We start from the raw sequence: 24,758 nt of genomic DNA, 5'->3' as shown, positions 1-24,758 counted from the left end.
ATTCTCAACCTAGGAGAAATCCTCTTTAAAACCATGAAGAAGGCTAAAATACTTGGGTCCGATCATAGGTTCACCCAGAAAAGGGTATTCTTACCCCAGGCAAAGATCAGCGCCATAAAGGAACTGATGTAGGTGGTCGAAGCAAGATAAATTTCATCTATTCAATTTTGCATGAGGTTGTTGGGAAAGATGGTGGCTTCATTTGAGGCCGTTCCTTGTGCTCAGTTTCATTCGAGACTGCTGCAAAACAGTATCCTATCGGCCTGGAACAAAGGGTTCAAGCTCTACATTCCCAATGTGTCTGACTCCAAAGCCTACGGCCACATCACCCTGATAGCGCCCAATCTCTTCTGATCTTGGAGTCTAAGCAGGGTCGGGCCTGGTTAGTACCCGGATGAGAGACCGTGCTGTACGCTAGTTGCGCCAGAGTCTCAGTTTATGGTTAATGTCCAAAAATATACTAAGGGGAAAATCCTTCCTTCAGTTACCTGGAAAGTGGTAACAACATATGCCAACCTTTTTTGTTTAGATTGGGGAACAGTCCTGGAAGAGGCAACTGTCCAAGACAAGTGGCCCAGATCAGAAATGGCCTTGCCCATTAACATTTTAGAAATTCGGGCAGAGCTCTTGGTCCTGAGGGCCTGAACGTTCAGTTTACGGCAGGGGTCTTCAAACTGCGGCCCTCCAGGTGTTCAGGAACTACAATTCCCATCATGCCTAGTCATGTCTGTGAATGTCAGAGTTTTACAATGCCTCATGGGATGTGTAGTTCTGCAACAGCTGGAGGGCCGTAGTTTGAGGATCCCAGGTTTACGGTATTGTCCTCCCAGGATTCAATCCGACAATGCCACAGCAATGGCCTATATATTAATCACCAAAGGGGCACAAGAAGTTGTGCAGCCCAGAGAAAGGTGAATCATATCCTATCTTGGGCAGAAAACAATGTACTTTGCCTATCTACAGTCTTCATTGTAGGAATAGAAAATTGGCAGGCGGACTACTTGAGTTGCCAGCAGTTGTTCCCGAAGAATGGTTCCTTCACCCCGATATCTTCCTGTCAATATATCAAAAATGGGGGATCCCAGACATAGATCTGTTTGCGTCCAGGTTCAACAAAGAAATCGACAACTTTGTGTCAAAAACAAAGGATCCCCTAACATGCAGAACAGATGCCTTGCTATTCCCATGGAATCCGGTTTCGCTGATGTATGCATTCCCTCCTATTCTGCCTGCGTCTACGACTTCTTCACAGGATCAAGCAGGAATGGAAGTTGTTTATTCTTTTGGCCCCCAGCGGGGCCCAGGAAATCTTGGTATGCAGAGATCGTAAAGATGGCAGTAGGGGACCCACGGACCCTACCATCACGGCCAGACCTTCTCTCGCAAGGTCCGGTGTTCCATCCTACTTCACAAACGCTAAATTTAACGGGCTGGCTATTGAGACCCACACTCTGAAGAAGCTTGGGCTGTCAGGTTCAGTAGTTTCTACCTTGGATAATGCAAGGGAGCCAGCCTCCATAATTATATATTATGGAGTCTGGGAAACATATGTCTCCTGGTGTGAAACCAGGAGTTTCACCCCAGGAAATAGGTCAAAGGTAGAATCTTTGACTTTCTGCAGATGGGGTGAGAAATAAAGCTGGAATTGCGTGCTTTCTAAGGACAGGTCTCGGCCTTATCGGTATTATTTCAACGACCACTTGCTTTGCATTCTTTGGTTCGTAACTTTATTCAGGGAGTAACATGGCTTTATCTCCGGTTGGGTAACCCCTGAACACTTGGGACTTGAAATTAGTTTTCTCGGCATTACAAAACATACTTTTTTGGGCCGATGCGACATATTCCCTTGGTCCTTTTTTGACATGGAAACTATTTTTTCTGGTAACCATATCTGCTGCAAGAAGGGTATCGGAATTGGCTGCTCTTGTAAAGAGCCATATTTTTATTGTTCACAAGGATAAGGTAGTATTGTGTCCTCATCCTAACTTTTTACCAAAGGTAATATCTGGTTTTTATCTCAACCAGGATATTGTGCTACCTTCATTTTTCCAAAACCCTGTTCTATGGAAGAAAAATCACTACATTCTCTTAAAGTGGTGAGAGCAGTCAAAGTCTACTTAAAGGCAACTGCTCAGATTCGGAAAATGTTTTGTTCGTGTTGCCTGAAGGTCCTAAAAGAGGACAGGCAGCATCGAAACCTACAATTTCTACATGGATTTGACAAGTAATCATTCATGCTTATGGATTAAAGAGGTAGTTCTACCCTCTCAAATCAAAGCGCACACCTCTAGGGCTGTTAGTGCTTCGTGGGCAGTGCATCACCAAGCCTCCATGGCTCAATTCTGCAAGGCCGCAACTTGGTCTTCAATCCATACATTTACCACATTCTATCTGGTGGGGGTAAAACGACATGAGGATGTCGCCTTTGGGCGCAGTGTTCTGCAGGCAGCAGTATAAATCCTCTGATCTCATGGTACCCTACTTTGGTTGTGTCTCCCTCCCCTCAGTTGGCATTGCTCTGGGACATCCCACATAGTAATTACTATGGCTCTGTGTCCCGTGATGTACGATAAAAGAAAATAGGATTTTTATAACAGCTTACATGTAAAATCCTTTTCTTTTGAAGTACATCACGGGACACAGAGGTCCCCCCCCCCCCTCTTTCTAGTATACACGTGTATTGCTTTGCTACAAAACTGAGATACTCACAGTAGTGGGAAGGGTTATATAGGGAGGCAACTTCCTGTTTAGATTGTGCCAGTGTCCAGCACCTGAGGATGGACTTTAACCCACATAGTAATTACTATGGCTCTGTGTCCCGTGATGTACTTCAAAAGAAAAGGATTTTTACAGGTAAGCTGTTATAAAAATCCTATTTTTTCCCATCTCTCCCCACATAAATTCATTATGCTATGGTCCTTATTATGTGTTTCTATTGAAATGGTGAACACTACATTTGAGCTCTCGTATGGTGTTGAGGTTAACAATATCAGTTGTGATGTGACCGTTATTTTTTCTACTAGTACTGTATGCCTTTTTAGCTGCTGGGAACACATCTCGGGTATTCCTATCTTTGACCTTCTCCCTCCATAGGACTGGCAAAGTTTGTGCCTATTGCATGATTAATCGCATGGTGCTCTGTGTCTCATGGGCACTTTAGGGGTTTTTTTTTGTGGCACTCCTCCTTGAGAGCCTTACTCCTGTGCCTTCTCTTCTTTTTCTATTTACCGTTTCCTCCACTCCTCTACATTCCCACTTATTCTACCCCTCTATCTTCCTTAATCCCCCTCCCCCTTTTCCCTTATGCCCCCTCCTTTCCCTTACCCTAACTGCATCATGGTTTACACGATTGTAACGCATCAGCTCCTGAAACTTTGCTCTTACAATGCTAAGGGCCTCAATATTAATTCTAAGAGAGGTCAAATCTTATACCAAATGCATAAAGATAAAAAAACAGCCTTTGGAATACCGAGTAAAAATAAATAATATCAATAAACTACTTTAAATTGGCATCAAATATATATTTGATATGAAATCTTTATTATTTTGTGGAAATAACATGGTGTGGGCGGATTCCTGCCAGTCACAGGCTGTCACTCCCCTCCAGCCTGTGTCTTAGAATAAGAGGGAGGTGACGCCACCATCAATCTACATGTAATATCCCACCCCCATTGTGTTTAGCTAGTTAGTGGGCATGGATGAGGAGAGAGGGAGTGGGCTGTCATTTACCACTGTGTATACACCCACATTTGTGACTCTATGGTCACATGGGCTGCTCAGATAGAAACTCACTTAAAACTGAGCATGTGCAGAGCTGCCAACAGTGCTCTGTAAAATCCCTAGCTGAATTGGGGACATGGATAGAAGGTGTAGATGGAGAGCAGCAGGATCAACCAGGTTTTCTGCAGAACATAGAAAACGAATCTCGTAGTGAGTATGAACAGCATTTAATACACCATTTACTGATAGTTTTTATGATGAGGGTTTAGTGAGACTTTAATACAGTAACATAATAGTGTGTGAAGGTAGAAAGTAAAACTTGTGCACCGTTCCCTCTTAGTTATTGATATTCTCATTCACAGGATGATGAGCACATAGTTTTAGAACCAGGAGATCTGTTCCCTCCTTTCTCACCACCACCATCTCCTCACGCAGAAGGCAAGAAGGTACCACAAGAACCACAGCAGCATCATCTGTTTCGTGTCATGAAAACTCCTGTGCTTGAGAATGTCAGGTAAGGCTTTGGGTGGGTCTCTGGGATTACTGAGCACTCATACAGTGTGTATAGTCAGCCTTTGCTATCATGCAAGTTAGAACACCCATGGCTAGACTTTCGCAGTCTGTTAAAATTACTTCTCTTTTATAAGTTGTTATACCAGTAACCTTTTATAAATTACAGCGCCTTGAAAAAGTATTCATACCTTTCAAAATCTTCCACATTTTGTCATGTTACAATCAAGAACGTAAATGTATTTTATTGGGATTTTATGTGCTAGATCAACACAAAGTGGCACATAATTGTGAAGTGGAAGGAAATTGATAAATGATTTTCAATTTTTTTTTTTAAAAAGTGTGGCATGCATTTGTATTCAGCCCATTTACTCTGATACCCCTAACTTAAATCTAGTGGAACCAATTGCCTTCAGAAGTCACCTAATTAGTAAATAGAGTTCACCTGTGTGTAATTTAATCTCGGTATAAATACAGCTGTTTTGTGAAGCCCTCGGAAGTTTGTTAGGAAACCTTAGTGAACAGACTGCCGCACGACTATATACGTCCTAAGTTTGAACGGGGATATCGTTATTATGGCAGCAGCTAGCTGCCATAACCCCGGTATCCCCGTTTTCATGCGGCGGCCGGCTTTCATATAAAAGTGGTCCCTGCGGCGGATTCGCCGCGAGATCACTTTTATCGGTGGCGGGAGAGGGCCCCTCCCGCCGCGATCCGGTGCCCTCTGCCGCTTACCGGAGCCGTCGGTAGCGGCGGAGGCGATCGCATCCTTCTGCGTGGTGTGTCTGGAGACGAGTGAGGCCAAGATGGCGCTCACTCGTCTCCATGACACTGCTGGGCGGAAGCGACGTCAAAACGTCACTTCCGTCCACGCCTCTTAAAGGCATATTTTTTCAAATGTCATTTTTCTAAATGACTTTTTTTTTTATTTTTTTTTTTTATTGCATTTTAGTGTAAATATGAGATCTGAGGTCTTTTTGACCCCAGATCTCATATTTAAGAAGTCCTGCCATGCTTTTTTCTATTACAAGAGATGTTTACATTCCTTGTAATAGGAATAAAAGTGACACAATTTTTTTTTTTTTAAACAGTGTAAAAATAAATAAAATATTTTAAAATAAATAATAAAAATAAAAAAAAAAAAAATTTTTTAAAACCCCCCTGTCCCGACGAGCTCGCGCGCAGAAGCGAACGCATAAGCGAGTAGCGCCCGCATATGAAAACAGTGGTCAAACCACACATGTGAGGTATCATAGCGACCGGTAGAGCGAGAGCAATAATTCTAGCCCTAGACCTCCTCTGTAGCGCAAAATATGCAACCTGTAGAATTTTTTAAACGTCGCCTATGGAGATTTTTGAGGGTAAAAGTTTGACGCCATTCCACGAGCGGGCGCAATTTTCAAGCATGACATGTTGGGTATCAATTTACTTGGCGTAACATTATATTTCACAATATAAAAAAAAATTGGGATAACTTTACTGTTGTTTTATTTTTTTATTCAAAAAAGTGCGCTTATAAGACCGCTGCGCAAATACGGTGCAAAAAAAGTATTGCAATGACCACCATTGTATTCTCTAGGGTGTTAGAAGAAAAACCATATATAATGTTTGGGGGTTCTAAGTAATTTTCTAGCAGAAAAACCTGTTTTAAACATGTAAACACCTAAAATCCAAAACGAGGCTAGTCCTTAAGTGGTTAAGGCCAAGTAACACACCAGACAGGTCAGGGATAAAGTTGTGAAGAAGTTTAAAGCAGGGTTAGGTTATAAAAAAAAATATCCCAAACTTTGAACATCTCACAGAGCACTGCTCAATCCATCATCTGAAAATGGAAAGAGTATGGCACAACTGCAAACCTATCAAGACCTGGTCGTCCACCTAAACTGACAGGCTGGGCAAGGAGAACATTAATCAGAGAAGCAGCCAAGAGGACCATGGTAACTCTGGAAGAGCTTCAGAGATCCACAGCTCAGGTGGGAGAATCTGTCCACAGGACAACTATTAGTCGTGCACTCCACAAATCTGGCCTTTATGGAAGAGTGGCAAGAAGAAAGCCATTGTTGGAAGCCATAAGAAGTCTCATTTGCAGTTTGCGACAAGCCATGTGGAGGATACAGCAAACATGAGGAAAAAGGTGCTCTGGTCAGATGAGACCAAAATTGAACTTTTTGACCTAAAAGCAAAACGCTATGTGTGGCAGAAAATGAACATTGCACATCACCCTGAACACACAATCCCCACCGTGAAACCTGGGGGTGGTAGCATCATGTTGTGGGGGGTGCTTTTGATGGGAATGGGAATACAGGGCAATCTTAGAAGAAAACCTGTTAAGAGTCTGCAAAAGACTTGAGACTGGGGTGGAGGTTCACCTTCCAGCAGGACAACGACCCTAAACCTACAGCCAGAGCTACAATGGAATGATTTAGATAAAAGCATATTCATGTGTTAGAATGGCCCAGTCAAAGTGCAGACCTAAATCCAATTGAGAATCTGTGGCAACACTCTTTAGATGTACAAAGCTGGTAGAGACATCCCCAAAAAGACTTGCAGCTATAATTGCAGTGAAAGGTGGTTCTACAAAGTATTGACTCAGGGGGGCTGAATACAAATGCATGCCAAATCATTTTATCATTTTCCTTCCTCTTCACAATTATGTGCCGCTTTGTGTTGGTCTATCCCATAACATCCCAATAAAATAAATGTACATTTTTGGTTGTAACATGACAAAATGTGGAAAATTTGACACAATGAGTTGAGAAGAGCACAATGATACTAAAGGCACAATAAGAAAAATGACATATATAATGCAGTCTGTCACCAACATTAGCAAAGCAGTCTTTGTTTTTTCGAGCCCCCCCTGTAACTTTTATCTGGTGATCCTGCAGTTATTTTTAAAGTGGAGTTCCACCCAAAAATGGAACTTCTACTTTTTGGAATCCTCCCCCCTCCGGTATCACATTTGGCACCTTTCAGGGGGGGAGGAGGGAGCAGATACCTGTCTACTACAGGTATTTGCTCCCACTTCCTGGCATAGATCACAGCGGCGTTCGTGGTGACCTATGCCACTTCCGGCGCCTACTCTGTCCTCCCCCGCTGTCTTCTGGGAGACAGAAGACAACAGGGACCAGTGAGGACGCGCAATGCAACTCACGCATGCGCAGTAGGGAACCAGGAAGTGAAGCCACACGGCTTAACTTCCTGATTCCCTTACCGAGGATGGCGGAGGCAGCAACTGAGAGCCGACGGACAGATCGGCTTCGGCTGCCGACATCGCGAGCTCCCTGGACAGGTAAGTGTCCATATATTAAGTCAGCAGCTGCAGTATTTGTAGCTGCTGGCTTTTAATATTTTTTTTTTTTCGGCGGACCTCCTCTTTGACTTCCTTTAACAGACCGAGCTGTACAGCAACAGTGGCAGTTAACGTGTAGAGAGAAACAATCTACCACTGACGTGGGTGCATACAATGATCAGCTTCTATTCATATTGTTAAAACTTTTACTTCAAAAGAAAAAAAAAATTTTTCTGTAACTGCTCATAAAGTGTTAGTTGGAGTTATACTATCATCAATTAGTCACTTATGTATATTCCATCTAAATCTGCTAGTCCATTCAACACTGCCCTCTCTACAGACAATGCTGCTGTCCATGCATGGCTCCATTGCTCCTCTATAGAGGAGGCACCCCTAAGAAAGGAAGTGTGTTACTGATTGGATCACCAGGGGAAATGAATTGAAAAAAGTCTCAAAAAAGAAAACAAATGCACCCACCATGTTTGGAGCGACATTAAACCCAAAACCAAAAATGTATTATATTGCAGCTTAGCAATCATTGAATGTAGTGGCTCCATGGTATTTTTTTTTCTTTGGCTTTTTCCCTTTGTTTTCACCTGGTGATCTGGCCAGTAACACAATTCCTGTATTAGTGAGACACAACTCTGGATGAATGAGCACAGGGGGCATAGAGTACAGCGGCATTATCAGTCTGAAGGGAAGGGTAATATTAAATATATCAGAAGATTCAGATCAGTTACAGCAAACCGTTTTTTTTGGGGGGGATAAAGGTTTTGCATGCTTAATAAAAAAATGATCATTTTAATCACTCCTGCCAGCGGTTTGTCCCATTCATGTAAACTGATACATTCTGCTGGAGAGTTTATACTGTCAAAAAAACAGACTTGCTGGCTGGATTACCAGATGAAAACAGAATAAAAAGCCTAAAAAAAGGAAACTGATGCAGCCATCACATCTTAGAATTGGGAAGCTGCAGTATAATGTTTGCTTTTGGTTGTAATACTGCTTTAAGGATTGGTAAGTTGCAATATATTTAATATTTGTTTTTAAGTTTAATACTGCTTTGGGGGCCCCTGCTGCAGTTTTTTTTCTTTCATCCTGGTTTGGGCTTTAATAATGGAGTAAATATATGGGGCATCTCTATATATGTAAGTGCATGTGTCCCTTTAGTTGTCCATTGCCCCCCCCCCCCCCACTATTATGTATTGTTAGATCTTATTTTATTTTCATTTTATTATAACTCTTTGCACATGAAATACATATTGCAGCATCCCTATGATTTGGTCCCCTGCCTTTAGGTACTCTTTCTCACTCACTTGTGTGATTGTAGTGGCCTAATTTTCTGTCTGCACACATGACTTGGCCCTCATTTTATACTAGACAGATCACTATCCAAGGTGGCTGCATCTTTACATGAAGAAAGCTTACTTGAGAGGACAGCAGCAGCAAGGTGACTGCTTTTTTGGTGCTAGAATTTGTTGTATTTTCTCTGTGTACGTGTCAGTCCAGGGAACAGCAGAAGTGTTAAGCGTCTCCTTGCAATCTCTGACATGGAAGATCTTCTTTCTTGTCAGCTGCCGAGGGGAGAAATTTATAACTCTGGTGGTGCTCCTGGGTATTGGCTGAAAGGGAATGAAGAAAAGCAGCTGCAGGTTCCAGTGTAACTAGCAGCATCTAATTACAGTGCAGGAATGGCCTGACTTTGCATAGGCTCTGGACTGCATGCAGATCATTAAAGGAGAACTTCTATTGTGTTAAAATAAAAGGTATATAATATTACTACACAAGGTATTGTTAAAAACTCTCTTGTGTATGCAAAGAGCCCAGGAATGTGATGTGAATGTGATGTAATCATTACATTACTAACATTGTTCTCTGGTTGGTCCAAATTAAAGTTCTTACATTTTGCAAAGTAGAATGCATAGGTTTGTTTTCTTTTAACGCCTAAAACTGGCAAGGCACAAATCACCTACAGTGTGAATTGTGAGCTCATAAGCTTTTGTTCTTTTCTCTTAAAGATCCAGCAAACTTAAAGTGATTGTAAACCATTAAAGTGATTTGTAAAGGCTAGTTTTTCTATAAAAAATAATAAACATGTTATACTTACCTGCTCTGTCCAGTTGATTTGGACAGAGCAGCCCAGATCCTCCTCTTCTCGGGTCCCTCTTCTGTGATCCTGGCTCCTCCCTCCTGTTCAGTGCCCCCATAGCAAGCAGCTTGCTATGGGGACACCCGAGCTCCCTGTGTCTATTCTGAGATGGATCCCCTGACCTGGCCCTGCCCCCTCTCTCCCCTGATTAGCTAGCTGACTTTGTATCTCAGCTAATCAGGAAGGAGAATCTCCGACAGCTGAGACACTCGTGGACATTGCTGGACAGAGAGGGACCTCAAGTAAGTGTTAGGGGGGACTGCTGCACACAGAAGGTTTTTTATCCCAATGCATAGAAGGCATTAAGATAAAAAAAAAAACCTTCTGCCTTTACAACCCCCTAATTTTTTTAAAATAACAAACATGTTATACTTACCTGCTATGTGTAATTGCTTTGCACAGTGCAGCCCGGGATCCTCCTCTTCTTGGGCCCCTCACCAGCGCTCCTGGCTCTCCCCCCAAATGCCCACCATAGCTAGGTGCTTGCAATGGGGACACTTGTGCGGGCTTGCTCCCGTGCACAGCTCTGCCCCGCCCACCCGCTTCCTCCACACTGGCTGTAATTAACAGCAGTGAACGCCAATGGCTCCCACTGCTTTCTCTCAGCCCATGGGTAGGGAGAGAGCTGCTGCTCTCGTGCACATAGCTGGATCAAAACTGGGCTCCGGTAAGTATAGGGGGGGTGGGGGGGAGCTGCACTCAGAAGGTTTTTTTACCTTAATGCAGGGAACACTTTAAGGTAAAAAAACCTTTAGCTTTTAGAACCACTTTAAGCTGGCCACACTTTGAACGAAACTAGGACGGTGCAGCAGGGACCGGCTTAGTTTCAATCCATGTATTGGCTAGCTGGTTGTACATAAGTCCATCAATCCAGCAACACTGATCATTGTATTCTGATGGCAGGGAAGCTTCCCCACCAACAGAACACAATAGCGCTGCGGGAGTGATCTTTTTTTTAAGTTCACCTTTTTGTTACATGTTACACCCATATTCAGGGTGTAAACCCCGCAACCCCCCCCCAGTCCCCAATTTGACAGCTAGCGGGAGGGATCTCCTTCCCCTGCTAGCTGTCACAAACTGGTCTTTGCTCGTCTAGCCGCGTAGTTCATTCATTCACGGTATTTTGTGAATGGGAGAACTACAAGTCCCAAAAGCATTTGCGGGTGTCGGCTTGTAGTTCTTAATGAACTACCAGAGTGCTGTTGATCACTCTTGGTAGTTCACTGAGCTTCCTGTCAGAGAGTAACTGTCTGCCCATATTGGAAGTACAGGTAGACAGAAACACAGACAATCTGCAGGCCTGAGGCTTTACAGGTCCATTACAATAAAAATAATAAATGCATATTTTTTACCTGCAAAAAAAAGTGCATTTTTTTTTTTTTTAAGTGAACTTATCCTTTAAAGCCCAGGGACTGTTGATTATTTCAAGGTGATAAAACTTCTTGTCCATGGGGGAGATTTACTAATACTGGAGCAGCTGTGCATGGTAGCCAATCGGCTTCTTAACTTCAGCTTGTTCCATTAAAGCAGAGTTCCACCCATTTCTGTGTTTATTAAAAGTCTGCAACTACAAAAAGTGTAGCTATTGACTTTTAATAAATAGACACTCACCTGTCCCACGATCCGGCGATGCGGCCGCCAGAAGCCTCGCTTCTCTCTTTATCCTCTCTGCGGTGCCGGCATTGCAAGTGTGGGCACCTGGCTGTGACAGCTTATGGCTTCACAGCCGGGTGTCCACTGTGCATGCACGAGTCACGCTCCGCATTCTGAATGGCTGGGCAATCTTCTGGGACCTGTGATGTGTCCCAGAAGATTGCAGGGAGGGTGGGGGGAGAGGAGAAATTCCGCTCCGCGCCGCTGCACCATGATCGGAAGTGGGAGCTGGGTACCTGTCAAAACTAGGTACCCGCTCCCCCCCCCCCTCCCCCCCCCAAAAAAAATTGCATGCCAAATGTGGCATGTCAAGGGGTCAGGAGTGCCTAAAGCGGAGTTCCTCTTTTGGGTGGAACTCCGCTTTAAGCTTATACAATAAAGCCTGGAAGCTGATTGGTCTCTATGCAGAACTGCACCAGATTTTGCACTGTCCAGTTTTAGTAGATCCCTATAAGTTTATTTACTGCAGTCCCTACCCGTGCCCTAGATTATCTGTAGTCCATTATTGTCTCTGGAAGGCAGTGTGTTCTCTACAGCTGATTAAAGCTGACCTCCAGGTTTTGATTACCTATTTCTTTCATTGACACATGCAGGGTCTTTTGGCGCTGTATGAACTGTATGTGGCCTTGGCTACATACAATAAACAGTGCTGTGCTTTTCGGCAGCAGGATGGGAACTTCCTGTCCCACTCTTGCAACAAAATCGAGTTGGGCTGAGCACAGCTCATACATTCACAGGAAACTTTGAATTTTCTCAATAAATACAAAGCTTCTTCTAATTGGCTGAGGTGGAGAGATGGGCATCGATTTTAGCCGGTCAGGGGAAGCTTTGTATTCATAAAATACAGCGCTTCCTGTGAATGGCTGAACAGCGCCAGAACACGTGTCAGTGAAGGAAATTGTTCATTTGGACCAGCTTGGTCCAAACAAACTATTTAAAGTGATACTAAAGTCTTGTTTTTTTTTGTTAAAAAATACGTGTGTAGTGGTTTTGCACAGAGCAGTCCAGATGCTCCTCTTCTCTGGTCCTTCGCCGGCACTCCTGGCCCCTCCCTTCTGTTGAGTGCCTCCACAGCAAGCAGCTTGCTATGGGGGCACCTGAACTGAGCCACCTTTCTCACCTCATTGGCTCACTGACTTTGAAAGCAGTGGAAACCAATGGTGCTTTGCTGCTGTCTCGGCCAATAAGGAGGGGGAGTCCCAGACAGCCGAGTCTCTTGTGCAACATCGCTGGATCGAGATGGGGCTTAGGTAAGTATTAGGGGGGCTGAGGGGGGACTGCTGCACACAGTAGGCTTTTTTTTCTTAATGCATAGAATGCATTAAGATAAACCTTTTGCCTTTACAAAGTTCACTAACGTTCACTAAAACAGGCTTTAGACATAGCACATTTATTTCTGCATTCTTAGGGAATTTCAATTAATCAGCTTTATAATGAGCTTTTCTGTCTGCATTGTAATTTTTTCTAAACAGTATTACTATCCCATAGGAACTGGCTGGACCAGGCCCTTGCACGTCCTGTAACTGTAATGGATAATGAGAGGTTCACCGTTCAGTCGGTAATGTTAATGTATGCTGTCCCAGCCATCATGGTGAGTCATAGTAGATCTGTCAAAGATTTTTTTATTATTTCAAAAAATAATTTAACAAATAACTCATGACTGATGACCTGTATTAGGTTAAAGGGGAACCCCAGCTTGATCATTATTAGAGGATTGTCAATTGTTGAGAGTTCTCCTTGTCAGATGTCTCAATTTGAAGACTTGCCCACTTTTGCAGTTCTGGTAGAAACTATTAAGGGTTGAACGTTCCTTACCTTTTAAGATTTCCATGATCACACATTATGCCTTAAAAGAAGGTCAGGGGAATTGTTTCCACTGTCCTGGTTCTCCAGGGCCTCCAAAAATGTAATAGAAAGGAAATTATATGTGTAATTTATGCTCCTAGAACACCATAACTGCTGTATGTACAGCGATGTACCAGCGATTCTACAGCCGGGAAAAGTAGCCGCTTGGATTACTTTTACAGGCAGCGGAAGGGGTCCCTCTTTTCCACCGCCGCCTTTATTGGGCTCTCCTGAGCGATCAGGGAGCCCGGTAAGATAATGACCGGCAGCATCTGGCATCTTGTCACTTCCGGTTTTAGTTCTTTGTTTACCTTGCATTGCCTGCCAGGGAAGCAGTCAATCAGACTAATCTGTGTCTGATCGGCTGCATTGGAGGCCAGAGGAGAGGTCTGGGGTCTAATAGACCCCAGATCTCTCCATAAAGAGGGGACCTGTCGGGGCCCATACTGTCACAAAGGATGTTCAGTAAAAAAAAAATATTTTTTTATAAAATAATAATATATATAATAATAAATTAAAGAACATTTTTTAAAAGGACCCCCTCCTGATATTGCGAACACAACACAAATGCGAACGCGTGTGCCGGTCCCGCACATATATGTAAACGCATGTACATAGGTATCGCTGGGAATGTCAGCGTGAGAGCTGTAATAGCTTTTAAAGTGTCGCTTATGAAGATTTTTAGCTACCGTAGCTTGGCACCATTCCTCGGGTGGAAGCAATTTTAAAGCATGAGAAGTTTGGTATCTACTTGGTGTAACAATCTTTTATATCTTAACAAATAATTGGGTATTCTATTGTGTTTCTGTGCAATCAGCTAACTAATTAGCCACTCGATTGCTATGACAAGCAGCGGGACAAGCATGACAAGCAGCGGGAGGGGAAATCCTCGCTCCCGCTGCCTTCTACGGCTAGCTTAGGCTCTACCATCCCACCAGGAAACCCAGGCAACCAGCTGGCTGGTCGGACAGCCGAACAAAGCTAATATCAGCTTTGATTAGCTCTCTGCTGTAGTAACCCCGAAGCAATGACATGACATCACTTCTGGCTTACCCGGTTGTCAACTGCGCCATTTTTAAAAATTCAAAAGCATTCCAAAAAAAATTAATTGAATGCTTTTTAGGGCAGAGGAGAAATTTGGGGTCTAATTAAAAAAAAAAATATATAAAAATAAAGTGCTCCTGTCCTCCCCATGCTCGCACGCAAAGGTGAACGCACATGTCGGTCCTGCACGTGCAAAAACAGCGATCATCCCAAACATATGAGGTATCGTCTCGAACGTCAAATCATGGGCAGTAATTCTGGCACCAGACCTCCTCTGCAAATCTAAGGTGGTAACCTGTAAAGGCTCTTAAAGGGTCGCCTATGGATAGTAACATTTACGTTGTTTGTAAAGAAGAATCTTTACAGAGCTGGATAGGTTAGTTTTAGATTGTGGATGCAAGTAGATTTCAAGATTTTAGTGTTAGGGTGGACTTCTACTTTAAGTGGTTAGTGTATTTTTTCCTAAAAATGTTCGTTTGAAAAACTGCTGTGCAAATACCATCTGACATAAAAATAAGCAACACCCACCATTTTATTCTCTAGGGCCTTTGCTTAGAAAAAAATATTTAATGTTTTGGAGGTTTGAAGTAGTTTTCTAGCAAAAATTAGTTTTATACATGTAGCAGAGAAATGTCACAATCGTCCCAGACTGGAAGTTGTTAAGGTCCTTTTTATATGTTGGGCCCCTCTGTGTGGCTAGGCTGTGAAAAAGTTTCACACGTGGTATCCCCTTACTCAGGAGGAGTAGCAGAATGTGTTTTGGGGTGTAATTGTAAGCATGCCAGTGCTATGTGTTAGCAATATCTTATTAAATTGACGACTTTGTGTATAACAAAATATTTTCATTTTCTTTCCGCATTTTCCAAAATCTTGTAGCAAAAAAAAAAAATAGTAATCAAAAGACTCCCTATGCCTCTTAAAAATGCCTTGGGGTGTTTACGCTCCAAAATGGGGTTATTTGGTGGGTGTTTATTCTGTCCTGGTGCTTCAGGGCCTCCAAAAAAGGTGATAGCAAGTCAGGTAATTAAATGCGTAATTTATGCCCCTAGAAAGCCTGAAGGTGCTCCATGGATTTTGGGCCCCCGTGTGCCTAGGCTGTGAAAAAGTCTCACACATGTAGTATCGCCATATTTAGGAGGGGTAGCAAAATGTGTTTTGGGGTGTTTTTCCAAGTATGTCAATGCTGTTTGTTAATTTTCTTTCCTACATTTTCCAAAAACTTGTGGTAAAATCATACGTTTTCAAAAGACTCATTATGTCTTTTAGAAAATACTTTGGGGTTTATGCGTACCAAAATGGGGCCATTTTGTGGGTGTTTCTACTGTCCTAGTGCTCCAAGACCTCCAAAAATCTGATAGGTAGTCAGGAAATTAGATGTGTAATTTATGCCCCTGGAATGCCTGAAGGTGCTCCTTGGATTTCAGACCCTTCTATGCATCTAGGCTGTGAAAACGTCTCGCACATGTGGTATCCCCATACTCAAGAGATGTATCAGAATGTCTTTTGGAGTGTAATTGAAAGTATGCCTATGCTGTGTGAGAGAAATAGCTTTATTAAAATGACAACTTTGTGAAAAAAAAAAATGTTATTTAATTTTTGCATTCTCACCATGCCTATAACTAAATATCTTGGATTGTTTACTTTCCAAAAAGGGGTCTTTGGTGGGGTAAATGTACTGTCCTGGCATATTAGAGTCTCAAGAAATGAGATAGGCCGCCAGTACATCAGGACTGATCAATTTAAAAAAAAAAAAATAGATAGATAGATAGATAGATAGATATATCTCTATCGATCTATATCTATAGATGTAGATATATCTCATAGTTTGTAGACTCTATAACTTTGACACAGACTAAATCATACACACTGTTTTGGGTTATATTTTACTAAAATAATGTAGCAGAATACATTTTGTGCTAATTTTATGAATTAAGATTATTTATTTGCAACATTTATAACAAAACTAAAAAAGTGTTTTTTTTTATTTTTTTTTTTTTTTTGTTTATATGGCAAAAAACAACAACCCAGTAGTGTTTAACCACTTCAGCCCTGGAAGATTTACCCCCTTAATGACCAGGCCATTTTTTGCGATACAGCACTGTCGCTTTAACTGACAATTGCACGGTCGTGCAAACAAAAATTGACGTCCTTTTTTTCCCACAAATAGAGATTTATTTTGGTGGTATTTATTTTTTGCACTATAAACAAAAAAAAAAGACTGACAATTTTGAAAAAAAACAAAAAACAAAAAAACAAAACAATATTTTTTACTTTTTGCTATAATAAATGTCCCAAAATGTCATCATCAGTTTAGGCCAATATATATTCTTTAACATATTTTTGGTACAAAAAAAAAAAAACAAATCGCAATAAGCGTATATTGATTGGCTTAAAAAAAAAAGTTATAGTGTCTACAAAATAGGGGATAGATTTATGGCTTTTTTATTATAAATTTTTTTTTTTTACTAGTAAAGGCAGTGATCAGCGATATCGGCCTGAACTGCAAGGTGGTGAAAGTGCCCGGCATTGAAGTGATTACCTGCTGCTCAGGGCTCTGGGCTTCAACAAAATGGCAACCTCCAGCAAGAAGAAACAGGAAAAATGCTGGAGGCAATTTACAGCACACACTAATTCTGGTAGCAGGATTAATAATATTGCTAAAGAACATTCTTTTTTTATCAATTGTTATGATAAAAGTTCCAATTTAAGACTCACTAGAGGCAGTTCTTCTAAGCCAATAAATGCTGAATCTGGCCTCTAAAGTAGCAGCACGAGTTTGTAGGGCTTTAACAGTGCAGTGACATAGAAATATTATGTAAGTCAAAATAGGTTCTCTTTAAAGTTTGGAGGTTTTTAGCCATATATTTGTCATCCTCACTGCATTTTTTAACGGTTCTTCATTCTAACCTTATAGGTTGCCTTCCTGTTCACTAATTCCCTTCGAGTCATCTTCCATACTCCTGGCATTCCCCCTGCTACTTATGCTTTGGTGCAACTACAGGTAATCTACCCTCCAAGCATTTGCAGTCATTTTCCTGAAATTATTCTACTAGTTTAGTTTTGGTTCTGGATAAATACAAAGAGGGGGTGGATACTGGCCCTCCTTTAAGAGGTGGGCAGAAGAAAACACTGGAACTTCTTCCCATTCCTTGGAAATCTCTTTGACAATTCATCTCCATCGCTTTATTAAAGCATTAGGTGGTGGGGCAAAGGATTTCACACTAGCTTACTTGCACTGTCTTGCTACAGCTTTAGATCTGGTGTTGATCTTTTTCTCTGTTCGCTATTAACCCACACCCAGAACTAGTTGGGTGACAATGGTCTTCATCCATCCACTTTGTCTAGAAGATACACAGAAGCAGAGCACTAGAAAATTGATTTTTTTTTCCCCTTTATAAAAGCACTGGTGCCTATTTCCTTATCTCGTGTTTGTCTTTTATTGCCCTTCTGATATGAAGTTATTACTCTGTGTTTTCTGTGCCTGTGTAATGCATGTTTTAATTAAAAACAAATAACTACCAATAACCATGTCACATCCTTCATGATTATGTGTTAACCACTTCAGCCCCGGAAGAATTTACCCCCTTCCTGTTCAGAGTACTTTTTGCGGTTCGGCACTGCGTTGCTTTAACTGACAATTGCGTGGTCACGTTGCACCCAAACAAAATTGACGTCCTTTTTTTCCCACAAATAGAGCTTTCTTTTGGTGGTATTTGATCACCTCTGTGGTTTTTATTTTTTGTGCTATAAACAAAAAGAGTGACAATTTTGAAAAAAACACAATATTTTGTGTATATAATAAATATCCCTTTTTTTTTTTTTTAAAGCAAATTTTTTCTCAGTTTAGGCCGATATGTATTCTTCTACATATTTTTGGTAAAAAGAATTGCAATAAGCGTATATTGATTGGTTTGCGCAAAGGTTATAGCATCTACAAAATAGGGGATAGATTTATAGCATTTTTATTATTATTTTTTTTTTTACTAGTAATGGTGGCAATCTGCGATTTTTATCGTGACTGCAACATTATGGCGGACACATCGGACAATTTTGAAACATTTTTGGAACCATTGGCATTAATACAGCGATCGGTGCGGTTAAAAATGGATTGATCACTGTAAAAATGTCACTGGCAGTGAAGGGGTTAACACTAGAGGGCGGTGAAGGGTTAACTTTGTTCCCTGGGAGGTGATTCTAACTGAAGGGCGAGGGGACTGACTAGAGGAAGTGACCTAGCTAATAGGAACACACGATCTGTCACTCCTATCAGAACAGGGAAGTGTGTGTTTACACACACTCGTCCCTGTTCTGTGTCTCCTGCTCACTATCACTCGTGGTGGCTGGATTTAAGCTCAGTCGCAGCAGCATATTGTGCACTATTTATTTAAAGCGCATCAATTATATACTTCGTACTATTTGTTTGGTTATCTGATCACCCTGTATTGATAGCAGCTTTAATTTACTGATTTTATCATAGCACTAACTATATTGGTATATATATATTTTTAAGCACAATTTATTTATATCACACATATCTATCCACATCGGCGCTTGGTTTTTATTCATTTTTTTAGCACTCGTGGCCGGCGGTCATCGCGACCGTCGGCCACGAGCATCGGCACCCCCCGCTGTGCAGCGGGCTGGCCTACTATCCGGACCCCACGAGCCAACATACAGTTACGTGGTTTCGCGCAGGGGAGCCATCCTGCCGCAGTACAACTGCGGCGGCCAGTCCAGAAGCGGTTAATAGCAATGTTAATTTTTTTTTTTTTTAATTTCTTTTTATTGAACATGTTTTTATCATAGCATACAGACATCTGGGTTATGTCAACATGACAATTACCCATTACAACCTGCCATGCAGGGCCTAACATGGCTATCCGACTAATATAGTCAACTAACTCTCCTCCCCCCCTCCTTGTCACAGCTCAAGGATGTCAACCTGTCAAAATGAGCAATGCTACACCTGAACAACACAGAATACTTTGTTGTAATAAAATATTGATATACTCCATACCCTCTTTATCATCAGTAGGAATGTCACCTTGATAATATTAATGGCGCTTTATCTTATGGCAATCCTATCTGTTATTCACCCTTAGAATCAGAAGTTACGAGGTAATCATCCCCTATCCCACCGTAATGTCAGATTCACACCAGGCCTTCCATATTTTGTCAAACTTTTTTCCACACCCCCTCGCCCTGTAAGTGGATTTATAAAAAGGTAGCATAGTATTAATCAGCTTCTTCCAAAAACTAATCTCCTGAGCATTCCTATTCTTCCATTTAAGCAATATTGCTTTTGATGGTGAGTAACGTTCTCAAAGCTCTCGTTGGAACCACTTCCTCCACCAACCCCAACATACATACATATTTTTATTCTAAGTAATCAACACTTTCCACATACTGTAAAATATTATCATTACCAAAAACCAGATCAATTTTCGCTGCAGATCTGTGCGTCAGTGACATGTGAGAGTAACATCTAGCTGTCGGATGTTTCCATCTCCACAGTTCAACCAAACCGACCATTGATGCCCACCCATTTAAGTCAGCCGAACTTATTCTACTCGGATTAGAAGAATCCAACGCCGCATCCAACACGGCATTGAAATCTCCCATCAAGAGCAGGGGAAGGTGCAAAAACTGTGCCAGTCGGGTCAGCATGTCATATAGCAACTGAGCCTGAAATGGGGGAGGCATGTAGATATTTACCAGTAATAACCGACTGTAATATACATCCAGTACCACCGCCACATATCGTCCATCAGGATCAGTTATAACCTGGTGGACGTTACATGGTATTGCTTTGCTGACAAGCATGGATACGCCTCTGGCAAAGGTGGAATAAGTGGAGTGGAAAGCTGTCTGTATCCACGGTTTGCGCAGAGTCAGCATCCTGCTTCCATCTAGATGCGTTTCCTGTAAAAACATTGTGTGGTTTTGATTGCTTTAAGTATTGGAACACAGAGGCCCTTTTAAATTTATGATTCAGGCCCCTGACGTTCCAAGACACAATGTTTAACTTATCCGCCATTTTTTCACTACTTAATATATGAATAACTTTACAACATTTGAATGAAAACTCCTTCCTCCTTTTTAGTGTTGACCATGTAAAAATATATCTTAGATTAGCGGTAAATATATGAGCTGTGACAAGTAGACCTATATCCCCCCTGCTATTATACCAGAAAACAACCCCAAAAAAACATGAAAAGTTCTGGCATGTAGCTTTATCCCAAAAACCAAAAACTTGCGGTGAGTTCCGGCTGTATCGATCAAAAGTCTGGCAGTGTCCGTTCGGTGTTCTCTCAACTTCCATGTGCTCCGAATAGTACACATGATGGTGCGTTGAAGCAATTGAGTGTTGGTTAAAACATGTATAAGGGCCGATTGAATCACAACCTCAAATGGTAGTATTTCCGGTTATGTAAAGCTGCAAGAGGAACCCTCGGAACTCGGATCATGAGGGTACAATGTATAAAATTGAAAATGAAAAATTAAAAAATGAGAGAAAGAAAGTAGAAAAAAGGAAAAAAGAAAAATGGACAAAGTGGCCAGGAAAATTAATACTCCTCATGACATAAATGTTACAGGTAAAAAATGAAAATTAAAGCCCCTGAAGTCAGGGGTCAAGCAGAAAGAGATTAAATCTTCAGGAGTGTAAAGACAACTCTTAGAAAGTGCATTCCCTTTCCTTCACCTCGATACACGGGAGCTCCAGAATGCTTGCTCTTCCTTCTTGTGTCGGATTGGCAGATAACCTTCCTTATTTGGATGAGATATTTGCTGGGAATATCATTTATGCCTCTGTGAAGTAGTGCCTGTTAAATAGTTAAGCAGCAATATTCCTGTTTGTGTGTCACAAAACCTTGTGGGAAGACAGTTGCATCTATCCATAACCTGCACAATGGGTGTGTCACGGAACGCCCCACACTCCGCTTGAGTGCTTCCGTCATATACCGCTTCCTAAGTTCTGGAACACGAGTCCAATGGATCTGGCTATAGGAACCCCAAGAACTAGACAACACCAGTCTTGGAGTACATCAGAACTGTGTTTTGGGGGGACATGGAGCTGAATCCATAGTAACATCAACCCCAGGGTCCCCAGGCATACAGCTCACAGAGAGCACCATTCCCCCAAATGCTAGGGCCCATAATCGGTGGGCAACAGGCCTGCATACAGTCCTCTCCAACAGCCTCCGTCCCGGCCAGGTCCGTGACAGGGTGCAATCAGAATCTTGAATCTTCCTTGCTCATACCTCATGAATCAAAGAGCGCCATTGTGCAGTCTGCAATTAGGAAAGTTCCTTATCCAGCAAGTCACATGCATCTGCAGGATTATCAAAAAACTTCACATTGCCTTTATACTGTACCCTGAGCCTGCTTGGGTATAGCATACTGTACCTCCTTTTCATGGAGCCTTCTGCGGACATCATTAAAGAAGCAACGTTGTTGCGTGGCAGCCGAAAAATCGGGGAATAGCATTACCTTGGCATTTTTCATATTTCAATTCTGTAGATTTTATGGATTGTGCCAAAATCATGTCCCTGTTCAGGAACCGGACCAAAAATGGTCAGGGGAAGGCTCCCGGGGGTCTTTTTCCAGTAGGGACCCTATGCGCTCTTTCCACTACGTAAGTGGGGGGTAAATTTTTCAGAGAGCAGATTTGTAAAAAATGCCTCAGCAAACAGTACTGGCCTGTCTCCCTCCGCTCCCTCTGGCAGGCCGACCACCCTGATGTTATTTCTTCTCTGGCGGTCTTCAGCATCATCTGCCCTGCTCTGAAGGGAGCTCACCAGGTCACGGAGTTCAGCAATGTGGGTACTCTGAGTGTGGGATGTATCTTCAACCGCGGAGACCCTATCCTCCACCGTGGTGAGCCTGCCTCTAATTTTGTCAAGATCATGTCTGATTAGTGTGCATTCAGATGACAAGTGATCAATTCTCACCATTAGTTCCGACTTACTAGCGTTAATGGCCTCCAGGATTGGCCTGGTGATCGCCTCCGTGTCCACCGCTAGTAGCTGGTCCTCTGCTAGGTCAGTGTCAGCACTTAGCTCCGCTGCCTCCCCTGTCTGCGCCATCTTGGCCGCTGTGTGTTTGGCGTGCTGCTCGGCTTTCCGGGAAGACAAGATGGCGGGGGCGGAGTCTCGGTCCGTCTCCTTAGTGGAGCGGGTCTGACGCTGGTCTTTGTGGGCCTTTTTAGCTTTTTAGAAGCAGATGATTGCATCCCTGCATTCCTCCAACCCTTCCCCAGATGCCGGTCCTGTTTATGCCCGGGATAAGACGCTCCAATTCAGCGGATTATATCAGGATGCACGGAGCCGTGAAGAGATGCATACTGCCTCGATCACATCCGGCCACGCCCCCCAATGTTAATTATTTTTAATAATGATAAAAAGTGTATCTCTAACTCAAATATAAGTATATGTGACAGTAATAAAAAATTAAAACACTGCGCTAATAAATTGGTGCCAATAAATGATAAAAATATTATAGCAAATAACTAAAAATGCAATAAAGGAATGCAGAGATGTAACCGTTTGTGTGTGTGTGTCACCACATCCAAATAGATACGAGGAAAAAAAAAAGGAAAAAAATTGGTGTAGGACTTTAACAGTTGCCACTATAATCTTAAGTTAGAAAGGAGTACTCACATATGTATAAAATTTAAAGGTTTATTATAACAATTATAAAATGTCATAAAAACATATTGAGAAGAATTGTGCATTCTACATAGATATAACAGTCTCCCATGTGTCAAATAGCAGAATGTAGAGAGAAACCTATTCAGATCGCCCGTGAATCAATAGCTCATTAAATGGAAAGATAGTCTTCCATGTGCAGGGCCAAACGACGGAATCACTGTACCAACACCAATGGATCACTATGCGTTTCGCCAACAGTTTTTTCAGGGCATCCTTATTGGTACTGGGAGCGTAATTAGAATATGATTACAAATATTCATGTACATACAGATCAAAAATATATTTTTTTGTTGAACATTAAGCATGTTTCAGTAGACCAAATTCATTCAAGGTTTACATAAGTACTCATGAAGTACATACCACGGCCGGAATAGAAAGCATGGAGTTCCCAATCCACAGCATGGAAGGAAACGTGCAGCCAGCTCTGGGAGGGGGTAGGAATATGATACAGCCAAAGAGGAGTGCTCACTCAAGGTAAAGCCTGTACCTAGCAGGTGGGCAAATGTATTGTGATTTTATTAGGTAGCGCATAAGTGGCTTTACCTTTTTAATGTTAATTATTTACCTTTAAGTCAAAAGAAGCATCATGGGTTTATCATACATGGCACCACCTGGAGGTGACTCAATAGAATGGAAAGAATTTAAGTGATTTCAATCAAGTTCAGATGGTAGATGGATAGTTTTCCTACAGTTTGCCATCGTCTGAGGTGATTGTAGCCGTATTAGTACACTTGTGACAGAACAAGGCAGAGCCTCCTTCCCCAAAGCACCCTCCCCATGTTGAGGGGATCTGGCCTGGTATGGTTCAGGGGTGGGGGGTAGGGCTCTGGGTCCCCCTTCTTTTTTTTTTTTTTTTTTTTTTTGCTGACAATTGTTTCATTTACACTAATCTACACTATTCACTGGTTGTTAAGGAGCGGGCAGCCTCCAGCATCCTTAACAAAAACACTACTGCTGCTCCTAAACACTTCAAAAAGACAGGCAAAAAACACAAAATATCAGCGTTTTTATCCAGCGTCTTTATTCTGTGGTTTTTGATCGTCTAGTTTGCAGGGAGGGAAGTGTTTGTAACAGATCAAGGTTTTTTACCTTCATGAATTCTATGCATGAAGGTAAAAACCTTCTGTGTGCATCAGCCCACCCCACCTAATGCTTACCTGAGCCCCATCTCAATCCAGCGATGTACACAAGAGCAGTGGCTCTCTGGGGTCTCTGGCTCCTCACTAGCTGAGACAGCAGTGGGAGCCATTGGTCAATCACAGCCAGTGAGCCAATGAGGAGAGAGCAGGGGCGGGGTTGAACTGCGTTTTGTGTCTGAATGGACAGACAGAGCAGCATCTCGGGAGCTTGTTATGGGGGCACTCGGCAGGAGGAAGGGGCCAGGAGCACTGGTGGGAGACCCAAGAAGTGGAGGATCTGGGCTGCTCTTTGCAAAACCATAGCAAAGAGCAGCTACAGTATCTCACAAGAGTGAGTACACCCCTCACATTTTTGTAACTATTTTATTATAGCTTTTCATGTGACAACAATGAAGAAATGATACTTTGCTACAATGTAAAGTAGTTATTGTACAGCTTGTATAACAGTGTAATGTCTAAACCGCTGGCAACTAAAGTGAGTACACCCCAAAGTGTCAATATTTTGTGTCGCCACCATTATTTTCCAGCACTGCCATAACCCTCTTGGGCATGAAGTTCACCAGAGCTTCACAGGTTGCCACTGGAGTCCTCTTCCACTCCTCCATGATGACAACAAGGGGCTGGTGGATGTTAGGGACCTTGCGCTTCTCCACCTTCCATTTGAGGATGCCCCACAGATGCTCAATAGGGTTTAGGTC

General features: G+C 42.3%; 1 protein-coding gene across 5 annotated transcripts in view; it reads left to right on the top strand.

Annotated features, from left to right (window-relative positions):
• Positions 1 to 24,758, top strand: part of TMEM94 (transmembrane protein 94) — a 175,348-nt gene that overhangs the window by 56,733 nt on the left and 93,857 nt on the right. For 4 of the 5 annotated variants that reach the window (XM_073608179.1, XM_073608178.1, XM_073608183.1 and 1 more), the window contains 3 exons: positions 4,083 to 4,234; positions 12,810 to 12,912; positions 17,125 to 17,211. In XM_073608179.1, the coding sequence (XP_073464280.1) occupies positions 4,083 to 4,234; positions 12,810 to 12,912; positions 17,125 to 17,211 (342 nt within the window). The remainder of the gene's footprint in view (positions 1 to 4,082; positions 4,235 to 12,809; positions 12,913 to 17,124; positions 17,212 to 24,758) is intronic. The other variant, XM_073608181.1, reaches the window with a different exon arrangement.

The sequence above is a fragment of the Aquarana catesbeiana genome, linkage group LG12, assembly GCF_042186555.1.
Source record: "Aquarana catesbeiana isolate 2022-GZ linkage group LG12, ASM4218655v1, whole genome shotgun sequence".
Classification (NCBI taxonomy): Eukaryota; Metazoa; Chordata; class Amphibia; order Anura; family Ranidae; genus Aquarana; species Aquarana catesbeiana.
This window is presented reverse-complemented; position numbering and strand designations above follow the sequence as displayed.